The sequence below is a fragment of the Ambystoma mexicanum genome, chromosome 6p, assembly GCF_040938575.1.
Source record: "Ambystoma mexicanum isolate Mex_15411 chromosome 6p, UKY_AmexF1_1, whole genome shotgun sequence".
NCBI lineage: Eukaryota > Metazoa > Chordata > Amphibia > Caudata > Ambystomatidae > Ambystoma > Ambystoma mexicanum.
The window spans coordinates 1,445,964,144-1,445,977,068 of NC_090935.1; the positions used below are offsets into that span (position 1 = coordinate 1,445,964,144).

Here is a 12,925-nt window from a genome sequence, read left to right on the forward strand (position 1 = left end):
TTGTTTTTTGATAACGCGCTAATACCGTACCCGAGTTCGGTTTCTAAGCGCGGATCCGGAATTCGAACCTCTGTTGCTCTGCGTGGTCTTTCTTCCAAGACCAGCGCATTGCCCCTGTGCTATCCTCCGTTCATAGAGATCATTAAAAGAGTCCCAAAGTAATTGATATTCATCTGACATCTCTTTTTTTCACATAAGAGACGTTTCCCCTAGCTAACAATGTTAGCATACATTAGATCCAATCTTCAGGTTGAGGCCTTTCCCTACTTTTCAATTTCTTTAAAATGTTTTCTTGCTATTAATAGAGCTCTATTCATCCAATTTTTTATTCCAGTGGAGAATTTCAGATCTGTCACGAAAATAGCCTAATATACAAAATAACAAAGTATGTGGCAAAGTAGATTGACTAATCATTTCCATTTGACAAAGGACTTCATCCCAGTATCGCAATTCCACAGCATATGCGTATTTGTACCGACTTCTCTCTTACAGGACAAGCCAATATCTGACTGTACAAGCTTACATCTTTTCATTTTCCATGGTGACCAATATAGGCATTGGGTAATTCTCTGTTGAGTGTAGTGTAAATCCATTGGTCAAAGTGTAAAAGAAAAGGTAATGGAACTATGTTCCCATTGCCCGCCCCCTTTTGTACCCACTCCTCCCCCATACTCACCGTCACCCCCCCACTCCCAATTCAAACCACATTTCACCCTGCAACTTTATGTTTTACAACAGTTCTAGCAAGACAAACACGGTGAAAGAAAATGCATGTAAATGACGGCCATTAGTGTGCTTTTGTCCCCCTACAGCACACGGCTTTATGAAATTCTCTCTCTCTCTCTCTCTCTCTCTCTCCCCCCCCCTTAGCCCCCCCCTGCACTCCCCCCCCGCCCCCCCCCTCCCAAGCAGTCAATTGAAATAAACGACACGAATACAGGCATGCGAGATGGCGCAGCGAGATGCTACACTGTCTTGTTGTCAGCAGGACTCAAATCCCCAGTAGGGAAGAAGTTAAAAAATATATTTTTTTAAACTTGCATCTTGGAACGATAGTTCGGGTCCCATAAAGTAAAGGAACAATCATGGATTGCCACGAAAAGTGAAAGTTGCACCCTTTACTTCCCGGCAACTTTTACCTCTGCGTAAATTCATATCTAACTAGAATTTTCTCATATTTTCAACCATTTACAATCAGAAATTGTCTCCCTTAACTTAGATTCCCAAATGTTCCACTTTGAGTTATCCATAGGTGATTCAGGGGCAGAAGATATACTAACATGGTTCCACTGCATAGTCCAGTTTTTAAAAGCCTTCACAGTTTGTTTTCTCAAGGCTGATGTGAACCCTTTGTTGGCCCATACAAAGTTATTTACCATACCTTGCGGCGAGATCATTTACTATTAATCACCCGTTCCACGGGCTGCTACAGATGTTAACGGCCCAGGGTCCGAGTTAATAGAGGGTCCCTGGTGCCGTTACCACCCGTTCCAGCCTGCAGAACAAGTGATTATTGCTATTAGCACCCCAGGTTGCCAATCCGGTAATCAAGGTGCCGATAGCCATGTCTTTTGCGTTGTGGTCATTCCTACAAAAAACTGATGCAAAATGGCCACCAAAGAGCTAGAAGACAGGGCTCCGAAGCAGAGACCCTCTTCCATTTTCATAGCAGCCAGCAGGAAGACGGAGCAGCAATAAAGTTGCCTGCTACAGTTTTGCCTAATTCCATTGGTACTATCACTTCTAGGAACTTGCTGCGATTTTTCACTGGGGTCAAGTCATAAATTGGATTCCAGGGCATTATCTTGGTTTTTATCTTTGTTCTGTTGGTATGCTACTACAGTGCTAAATGTTTTCAATATCTCATGCACGCTACTGCTAGCCTGTACATTGTCAATATTGAAAAATCATCAGCATTAAGATATATTTTAGTTGGCTCTCCTAATAACCTCCTAAAACTGAGCCCTAACTATACTAACTTTACTATTGATGGGAACAACATACCTGTTGCCAAACATGTAAAAACTGTAGGTTTTTATCTCGATGCCCACTATAACCTAATTAAACAGAAAATCATGACTGCCGCCACCACTGCCTATACCGGTAAACTGAGCAGGGCATGTAGACCACTACTGTCACCCAACAGCTGCCTTATACTGGCCAAAGCTCGTATACAGTTCAAATTGGAATATTGTAATGGCCTTTACCTAGGTGCGAACAAATCGATAACTAACAAATTGCAGATCCTGCAAAACAATGTGCTCAGAGCAGCATTAAATATCCCTGGAAGAGAGCATATCTCAATCACAAGGAAGCACTACAACTGGCTCTCCATAAAAGGGAAAATCGACCTAAAAACCATTTGCCTCACTCACAAAGCATTCAGCCACCAAGCCCTACCATATCACACTGACAAATTCACCTGGAAACCCTCACCTAGGATCACAAGAACTTCCAACGCATCCTGTCTAGTGGTGCCTAGGTATAATCTTAAAAGAGTTGGCGGCACTAGCTTCCCGGTTATAGCGGAACAGCTATGGAACTCACTCCCACAGAATATCAAAACTATCCAAGCTTTTGATCCATTCCGAAGTCACGTCATCACATGGCTACTTAACAAAAACTAACTCCTACCTTTCTTTCTTACTTCTCTCACCTCTGGCCTCTATTTACCCCTGCTTATTGTCTTGCTATATGTACTATATGTGTTCTTGACAGTATAAATTGTATTTCACTTGCAGATAATCTACCATGTAACCATTATTGCAAAACATTTCTATGCCATGTAACCATCCTCCTTATACTAGTGCCCAGATACCCTTGGGTCAGGAGCGCCATATAAATAAAATAAACAAACAAACCAACCCCCTAAAGAGGAATGGGCAGATGCCTTCTGACTCCCAAACACAAGTAGCTCAGTGAGCAGATCAAAAAGTGGAGACAGAAGGCACCCTTGCCTAGTTCCTCTCTCTATATGATATGATATGTTATTTATAACGCGCTTAATACCCAGAGGTTTCTAAGCGCGGACCCACAGTGAACCTATCTAAGGGAGAGTGGCGTTAAAGACGGCATACATAGCTTTGACAGAATGTATACATTTACTAGCAAAACCATATTTCTCCAGGACTTCTCGAAACTCAAAAATAATCCCAGAGGACTAGATCAAAGGCTTTGTTGGCGTAGTTACTCATAGGTTTTCTCTCTTTTGTGTTATCAGGTTGATGTTAGCGGGGTATTAATACGTATCATGTTTCTGGTTTATATCTGCAGCGTGAAAAATGTATTCTGTTTCCTGACCTAGTTATGGTCGACACCAGCAGTGCTTACAGTCCTCCTTTGTGTCTACTTTGGACTTCCCCACAATCTCCCCTCCACACTTAACGGCAGCCTGCAATTATCCTCTATGGAAGAGATGGCATTCTTCAAACCACAGGATCATTCAACCAGTGCAGCCCAACAACGGCTTCTTTCACACACTCTGTCAAATGTAACATGCACTATGCTTGCGCGAGAACTCAATCCACAATCGTTTCACTAGAGCAACAACACAACAAGCAGGTTCCTTGACGCAAGCTCCACAGTATGAGGTGGGGTCTCTTCATCCTTGTCAAACCGGGGTTTCACGGTCACTACACACCTTGTTTTTCTCTCATTTGTTGCCGCTCTGCTTCCCCTACAACAAGCCCCACCAAGGCTTGTTTGAAACTAAAATTCATTTGGGAAATAAACCCTCCCTTACCGTCTCCATATCTGTTCTGTTCATCCTGCATCCTCTCATTCAGAAGAGAGCCAGCAAAATAAGTGCCGTTACAGATGTGTTTGAAAGTCAAGCAGGCCTCACGTGTTCCCATACATTCCACACTGAAGGATCATAAAAAGTCACTATATTAGGCCAAGCACTGCTGAAAATCGTCACCCTACAGGTGGAAAACCTGTACTAGCACATCCAGCTTGCATTGTAAACATTGTAACATAAAGGTGCATCTTGTGAGAATGTGGTGCGGCTCTACATATTGTACTGCAGCACTTTAACAGACAGCAAAGATTCTTTAAAACTAAGATTCTGTGACTTTTGGAGATAACCCTATCTCCTTCCTCAATTGTATAACCCAGCCTTGTTTTTATTACCTTGTAACCTCTCGGTCTTACAAGAGCCAGTAGGAAAGTACGTTCTGTTACAGAGGCCTGCCAGCATTCTATCATAACGACTGTGGTGTTGTGCCAATGTGGTGTTGTGCCTGACTCGCAGGTCACGTGTGAGGAGGCGGAGCCCACGTGACAGGATGAGGAAGGGGTGGAGAAAAGAGAAATAAAGGTTGCGCACGCTCTGGAAACAGGGTAGTGCGCAGTAGAACACCAAGCTGGTTGCCTGTGTTTCATTAAGGCTTCCCCACTGCAGTCGAGGCCTTTCACCATCCCTCAGCCTCCTCTGCAGGGCAATACGAAGTCCAGAGGGTACTACAAGACTGGCGGGCACCACGAACATCAGTGATGATATTCTGGTGTATGGAACGACCCAACAGAAACACAATGCACCCCTGTGTGCTGTCTTATAGCGGCTAGAGGGCGCAGGTCTCACTCTGCATGCCGAGAAATGTGAATTCGGTAAGAACTAACTAGCATTATTCAGTTATGTCTTCCATGCCGAGGACGTATCGCCAGACCCCGCCAAATTTGACGATATCAAGAGAGCCAAAGCTCCCTCCTCATTCTCGGAGGTCAGAAGTCTCTTGGGGATGGCTACATATTGAGCCAGATTAATTCCAGAACTAGCCACTGTCTCGGCCCCGCTAAGAAGTCTTACTAAGAAGGACACCCCTTGAGAATGGGGAGAAGAGCAAGATGAAGCATTCCAACAAATCAAAGATTCACTCACTCAAGAGGCAAACATTGCATTCTTTGATGTCAAGCAGAGCACCAAACTATTAGTCGACGCCAGTCCTGTTGGCCTTGGAGTTGTGCTAACCCAAGTCAACTCAAACGAAAACACATATCCTATTGCTTTTGCTACTAGATCACTCACAAAAGCCGAGCAGAATTGCGCACACATTGAGAAGGAGACCCTGGCCATTTTGTGGGGATGTCACCATTTCCAAGTCTACCTCCTCGGCCAACCCGGCTAATCTACTAAGCCCCATCTTCCGAGGGTAAGCGCCCCACCCGCCAGCCCGGCTGGAGAAATGGATGTTGCAACTACAACCATTCAACATAGACGTCATCTGCCAGGCGGGAGCCGACAACCCGGCGGACTACCTATAGTGACATCCTTGGACGGCGACGCATCAAGAAGAAGAAGATGCGAAGGAAACTGAAGAGCACGTATGCCAGGTGGTAGCGTGGACTCGCCCGAAGACGATGGAAGAAATACCAGAAGAGACAAGATCAATGCCTTCAGTGAGTCAAAGCAACCATACAATCTGACAACTGGAAACATTTCCGGATGGGAGTATCAGGTCGAACAGCAGCAGCCTAAGAGAAACTCCAAGCCCTGTTCGGAATACACATCAAACTAACTGTGTCCCAAGAAGGAATAATTCTGAAAGGTCACCGCATTGTCCTGCCGACAACGCTTGAAGAATGAGCACTGTGACTCGCTCATGAAGGGCAGCAGGGAGTGGCAAAAAGCCAGACCCGACCAGAAGTTGCGGGCCTGGATGCCCAGCATACAACAGAGAGTACTCAACATGATCTAAAACTTGCGTGGCTTGCCACGCAGTGACAGCCTGCACCTGAACCTATTGCCAACGCCCCCAGGAGTCAGCAGAGGTGGGAGTCTGTAAGTCTGGACTTCTGCACCATCGCAAATGAAGGGCACCTTCTAGTTCTCATAGACGAGCTCAGCAGATACCCTGAGGCGGAGCCTGTCAGATACACTGACGCAGGATCAACTATAACCGCCCCAGAGAAAATCTTCACCACTCATGGCCTACCAAGGAGTCTCAAAAGCGACAACGGGCCCTGCCTTCACCAGCAGAGAACTGCAGAACTTCCTGGGAAATCTAAATATACAGCACCGGAGAATCACCCTGTGTTGGCCACAAACAAACGGAGATGCAGAAAGATTTATGGGGTCCCTCAACAAAACAATACGGATTGCCAATAAAATCAAATCAAATCAAATCAAATCAAAGACCAGCGGCAACCATGGCTCCCAGCAGTATATTGTTTCCTGCGGTCTCACTGTCAGACCCCACCCCCAAACAGCAACACAAGTGAGCCCAACAGCGCTAAGATTATGGGTGCTGATCCAGATAGAGCTTCCACTACACCCCAACTGGATAGCATCCAAATTGAACAGTGAACAAATTGAACGGAATCGTCGACAACACAACGAGAAAGCGAGTCATGACCAACGGGCCCAATACCGAGAGCTCCTGCCAGGGGACACTGCTAGTGAGAAACTGATCAACCCCCTAAGAAAATGACAATGCCCTACGAGTCCCGTCCTTGGACAGTGGTCAAAACCAACCACAGCATGGTGATGGTAACCAGGGGGACAGAAACAGTCACCCGCTATATATCTCACTTCCACAAGGTGCCACCACAGATGTGGAAGGAAAAGACAGCAGAACAACCAGAGGAAAACACTCCCGGGGTCCACCAGCCAGAAGACCCCGTAAGAGAAAGTGAAACCCCTGAAGACGCAAGTGAAACAACCGCTGCCGGCAAACCCCCCAGCGTGAGAGAAAGGCCCTGTCGCGAAGCTAGCCCACCAGGAGCGCCAGAGAGAATGAGGGAGGCCCGATACACACAGAGAACGACCACAACCCTCGTCCCGACTGGGAGGTTATGTGCTGGAAGGCATATACCATTGCCAAGATATACTGCAGTGAAAGAGACAATAGCCTGATGAACCCTGATAAGGTATGCTGTTGGTGCCGTTGCACCCGTGGTGAAGAACCACCTGTTGTTGTTTCATAAATGCAAGTTTGGGAGGAATGTGGTGTTGTGCCTGACTCGCCAGGTCACGTGTGAGGAGGGGGAGCCTTACCGCTCAGGACAGGACGAAGAAGGGGTGGAGAAAAGAGAAATAAAGGTGCAAGCTCCGGAAACAGGCAAGTGTGCATTAGAACACCAGGCTGGTTGCCTGTGTTTCATTAACGCTTCCCCACTGCAGCCGAGGTCTTTAACCATCTGTGGTGTCACATGACCCGCGGCACGACGCGTTACGTCATGATGCAGAGCTAGCAATAAAGAGGCCTGTTTCGCGCCTGTGTGGCAAACCGGAACGGGGCCTGTGAACCATCAACACTGTTGAATGTGTCTCATTGCGCGCTGCACTGCACCACACGCCTAGGCCACACAGAGCCCCATAACATTGGCGACAAGGGTTGTAGACCTTTGCGTGCGGCGGCCGATTGAGGAATCTGCTGCATCTGGGCCTACAGTCCACACTGCATGCTATCCCTCTGCATGCAACAGAGCCTCATCATGCTCCAGCACACCGGTAAAGGATCACACTCCATATACAGCCTCATACTGTATACTACTGGCACCGGCCAGAATTTTTGGAACGCCCATGGCGTTAAACTCACCTGCGGCCCCTCAATCAGTGAGGGTGATAGCCTACTCACCCAGAAAACCAGTGCGGCTCTCACAGGAGAGTACTCGTGCGCTGCCACTCTGATCTTCTGCCACACCACACCTTCCAAGGTGGCGCAATACTGGTGAAGCGCCAGCACACCCACCTTACCAAAGTGAGATGACCTACAGTGCTCACAGGGGCAACAGCTCCCCAGGAGCGCCTGTGCACCCCACTGAAGGTCTTCCTACCAGCCAAGGGACTGGGGCAGCGGCTCCTTTCGGAGTGCCTGTGCATCCATAAATCAACACCTGTGCCGACACCCCACACCAGGAACCATGTCAGCTGAGGACGATGCAGCAGCCCCCACTCCACCACACCTGCAGGGAGGGTCATCCCAACAACGTGGCTCCTATGCGAGTTTGACATCGATGGGGCCCCAACGTCACTGGGACCTCGATGAGAACTGTGGCGAAAGCGCCTAGAGATGTACTTCAATGCTACAGGGGGAAAAAGACGACCTTACCAAGAAGTGCACTCTGATATTTTCAACTGGACCCGCAGTCCACAAGCTCTTCAAAACCCTGCACCCTGCAGACGACTCATATGACACAGCCGTGAAGGCACTAAAGGACTACTTTGCCTCTATGGTAAACACTGACTTCAAGAAGTTTGGGATGTGCACAGCCATGCAGCAGAGTGACGAAAACCTGGACAAATACCACAGTCGGCTCAAGCACCTAGCCTCAACCTGTGCATGGGAAAATGAAGAAGAGGAGGTAAGACTCCAAATTATCATTGGATGTCACTGGGTAAAGCATCGGAAACAAATTCTGAGAGAAACAGGCATAACGCTCCCCAGGATCCTTAAACTAGGGCGCTCTCACAAACTGGCAGATGTAAGTGCCTCCAAAATGGAGTCGGCCCTGAAATCAGTAAAGCTAGAGGAAGTGGCCTAGTAGGGCGGCAATCTCCAAGGAACCAAGGAACAAGAAATGCCTGGTGGCAGAAGAAACCGCGAAACACTACCACTCCAGCCACCTGCCCACAGTGTGGGCATGACCTTCCACATGAAAAAGACAGCCCAGCAAAGGGGTACACCTGCACAAGGTGTGGTATTCCAAGCCATTTCGCGAGAGTGTGCAGAGCCTCAGCCCCAAACACGGTGCCGAGAGGAAAGGAAAATCCCAGAGGTTTCCCGCAGGATAGAGCGAGTCAATCCGCCAATACCGCGTACACTGGCCCACAAGGGGACCCTCCTAGCGCGGCTTTGAGAGAAGAAGGTGAAGATGTTTTCTTCATATCGGTGGTGCTCACAAATGGGGGGCGAGGAAAACACCAACCCCAATGCGCAGTGACTATCCTAAAGGTTCACGTACTCCTCGACACAGGAGCCTCAGTGAACGTAATGGCCGATGAACAATACCAAACATTACCAGGACCCCCTGCACTTCAAGACACAAGAGTGCGTATCTTCACCTTTGGTGGCAAAACTCCTCTACCACTGGAAGGTGCCTTCATCGCCACTGTCCAGCATCACGAAGCATCCATACGAGCCAGGTTATATGTCACTAAGGTAGCAACACTGGGGCTATTTGGCTGCGCTGCAGCCGAAGCTGTAGGTCTCGTCCACTTCGCCCATGGGGTGTTCGTAGAAGATGTCCAATTGCTTCTGCAAAGGGTCCCGGACATATTCACAGGGATCGGGCGGATGGTGGGAAATCCAATCAGGCTCCACATAGACGATCGGTCCAGCCAGTGGCTCTGAAGCACAGGAGAGTACCCTTCCACCGCTGCAAGCAAGTCGAAAAAGATATCCAAGACCTCGTCGACCTGAAGACCTACCCCATGGGTCTCCCCAATTGTCATGGCACACAAGACCAAACAACCGGACAAAGTCCGTATCTGCGTGGACATGAGGCTGCCCAACAAGTCGATCAGGAAGGAAAGTCTCCTGACACCCACCCTGGATGACATTATCACAGAGCTGGGCGGTGCCACAGAATTTTCCAAATTCAACCTCCGTTCTGGCTACCACCAGCTCCTACTCCACCAGGACAGTCAGTACATTACGACTTTCACCACTCACATTGGCCTCTACAAGTACAAACGGCTGAACTTCGGCATCTCATCCGCCGCAGAGGTGTTTCAGAACTCCATCCGCGGCACTCTGTCAGGACTACCAGGTACCCTAAATGTCAGTGATGACATTCTAATACACGCCAAATCCGAGAGCGAGCACCTGGAGAGGCTTGAAGAAGTCCTGACAAGAATCCAGTCCCTGGGCATAACTCGCGAGTTCTTAAGAAATAAAATCTAATTCTTCAGTTTTGTTTTTCAAGAGGGAGGAATTTCCACCGACTCGGCAAAAGTCAAAGACATTCAAGAGGCCAAACCACCTGAAACAGTGTCAGAAGTAAGAAGTTTCCTGGGCATGGTCACTTACTGTGGCCACTTCATAGAAAACTTAGCAACCGTGTCAGAGCCCCTGAGGACCCTCACCAAGCAGGCGACAACCTGGAGATGGTCAGCCCTAGAACAGACAGCATTCGACAACATCAAGAGAGCGCTGTCTGATGAATGCATACTATCGTTCTTCGACCCCCAGAAGAGCACGGAAATCGTTGTGGATGCAAGCACGTTCGGACTCTGAGCCATCATCACTCAAGCCAACAATGACAGCACACCATGCAGCGTGGTATATGCGAGTCGAGCACTCTCACCTACAGAACAAAGATACTCACAAATAGAGCGAGAGGCCCTAGCAGTACTGTGGGGATGCTGCCATTTCCAAATATACATTTACGGGAAACCAGTGAAGGTGGTGACAGACCACAAACCCCTTCTTCCCATCATGACGGGTGGGTCAGCAAATCCTCCTTGCATTGAAAAATGGCTTCTGGCACTCCAGGAATACAATGTGGACCTGAAATACAAACCAGGACAGAGCAACGCCGCAGACTATTTGTCTCGACACCCCAAGCCGTCAAACACAATCTCCCTGATGAGGTGGCGGCAGCTGAAGAGCACTTACGACTTGTCATCGAAAGTTCTGTCCCCAACTCAATGGACATTGCGGAAATCAAAGCGGCTTCCGCAAACGATGGATGCTTCCAAACTCTGCGCGATGCCATGGAGTCAGAAAAATGGAATTCTGTTCTAGAGGTCCTAGGCTCCATGACGCAAGAAGCCAAACATACGCTGGAGCAACTGTGGAAAGTATGAGGTGAACTTACATTCACAGATGACGGACTCCTACTGAGAGGGCCCCACAAAGTTATCCCCATGGAGCTGATTGACAGGGTGATAACTCTTGCCCACCACGCCCACCAAGGCGCAGCAAAAACAAAAAGCCGCCTCAGGCTCAAGGTATGGTTCCCAGCATTAGAATCAAAGGTGGAAGAGTTTATCAAAGCCTGCAGATGGTGCCAAGCCGCTGCCCCTCACGTCGGAGAACCAGCTATCCAGAGCATGGCCAGAAGTGAGGAACCATGGGAAACTGTCCAAATGGATTTTGGGTCAACACAGAGGGACTCACTTCCTAGTGATGGTAGACCAGTGGTCCCGGTACCCAGAAGTCGAATTTGCCCCATCCTTAGCCCTTCAAGAAGTCATTCCAGTAATGGAAAGAATTTTGTAACCCATGGCTTCCCCCGGGATGTATGCTTAGACAATGAGTCACCTTTCCAGAGTGCGGGCCTAGAAGATTTCCTAGCCAGACGAGGCATCAGTCACAGAACAATAACACCAGTGTGGCCACGCGCGAATGGCGAAGCGGAATGATTCATGCGTACGCTCAACAAGTGTTTCTGCATAGCACATGGACAAGGGTCATGTGAAAAGAGAGCCCTCTTCCAATTCCTCCTCGAGTATAGGACGACCCCACACTGCTCGACGGGAGTAGCTCCAGCCGATGCCCTCTTCCGAAAGTGTCCACGCACATTTCTGCCCGACCTGGAGGGGAGAGATGCAGGAACAATAGACAATAGAGAGGAACGAGACCAAACAGAAGTGGCTATCCAGAAAGAAAACAACAGGCGAGGGCTAAGAGAACACGACATAGCTGTTGGAGACACAGTCCTAGTAAGAACTCGACACTCAGAAGGGAAGCTCTCGCTCCCACACAAGCCCATGCCATTGAAGGTAGTGCATGTGCAAGGTTCGCAAGTAACGGCCGCTGATGACCACGCCCTAGTTACGCGAAACTCTAGTTTCTTCGGGAGGCTATCAGGCCCCCCTCGGCTGCCGGCCGACTGGTATGGACAAAACAGGGACCCCACAGTTCACCATCCTGATGCAGCCAACATAGATGACATAACAGGAGACCCCTATCCAGAAGCTGCTGCTGAGCCAGCACCCAGGGAGCCTGGACTTCTCCGAGGACCAGCCCCTACCAGCGATACGGAACAGCGCTTTCCCACCAGAGACTCAAGAGGGCCTCAGCTGCGACTCAAAGACTACGACCTGAGCACCTGAAGAAGAGTCTCTCAAGAGACCATGATCCCGACTGAAGAGGACTGTGAGTCTCTCGAGTTATCTACTTGAAATGTTTGTTTAAACCCAAATCTGCCTGTTTGTTGGTTATAACTTGTTCTGAAGGCCCAAGGCCTGTTATAAAAAATTGGGAGGAGTGCGGTGTCACGTGACCCGCAGCATGACGCGTTACGTCATGACGCGGAGCTAGCAATAAAGAGCCCCGTTTCGCGTCCATGCGGCAGACCGGAACGAGGCCTGTGAACCATCAACACTGTGTGTGTGTCTCATTGCACGCTGCGCCACGGGCCTAGGGCACACACAGCCCCACAACACCATCCCTAAACCTTGGTCTGCAGGGCATCGCAACTACATCCGTATTTTAAATACCCTATATAATTTGCTTTCAAACCATCACCCTTTAATTTGTGCAATACAGGTTTTACTTTGGTGTTTCAGCACAAACATCTTAAATCTGTGCCAATTCAACCTTTAAATCATATTCCAATCCTTGTAATCCTGCATTCATAATTTAAAAAACAAAAGTAACTCCATGCATAAAAACAATATTGAATGAGCTATAGTAAAGAGGAATAGGAATTGTGCAAAAGCTGCCGACATTAATGTCAGAATTAAATTGCATAAGGAGATTATTAGTATCTTGACGACAACCAGCAAACGATATGTGTGTGCCCCCTCAAAATATTACCTTATTTGAATCCTGCTGTGGCATTTCTCTCCTGGCTGCAATATTATTTTCCAGGTTAAAAAGATGTCTTTGCTGTCACTGAGTAACAGCGTTATGCGCAAGACCCCAAAACATTTAGCTTCCCGTGTAAACAGAACTCCCAATGATGTTCCAAAAGCGCACCATCAAATACACGACTTATCTGCGCACGCGCAGAGGTAGCTACAAGATCGCACGCT

At 48.3% G+C, this 12,925-nt stretch overlaps 1 protein-coding gene across 2 annotated transcripts in view; it reads right to left on the reverse strand.

The window, feature by feature from the left end:
• The window catches only part of LOC138510495 (uncharacterized), a 338,379-nt gene extending 325,508 nt beyond the window's left edge, over positions 1–12,871 (reverse strand). For both annotated transcript variants that reach the window (XM_069626188.1, XM_069626187.1), the window contains exon 1: positions 12,708–12,871. In XM_069626188.1, the coding sequence (XP_069482289.1) occupies positions 12,708–12,731 (24 nt within the window). In that variant the 5' untranslated portion in view covers positions 12,732–12,871. The remainder of the gene's footprint in view (positions 1–12,707) is intronic.
• Between the last annotated feature and the right edge of the window lie 54 nt (positions 12,872–12,925).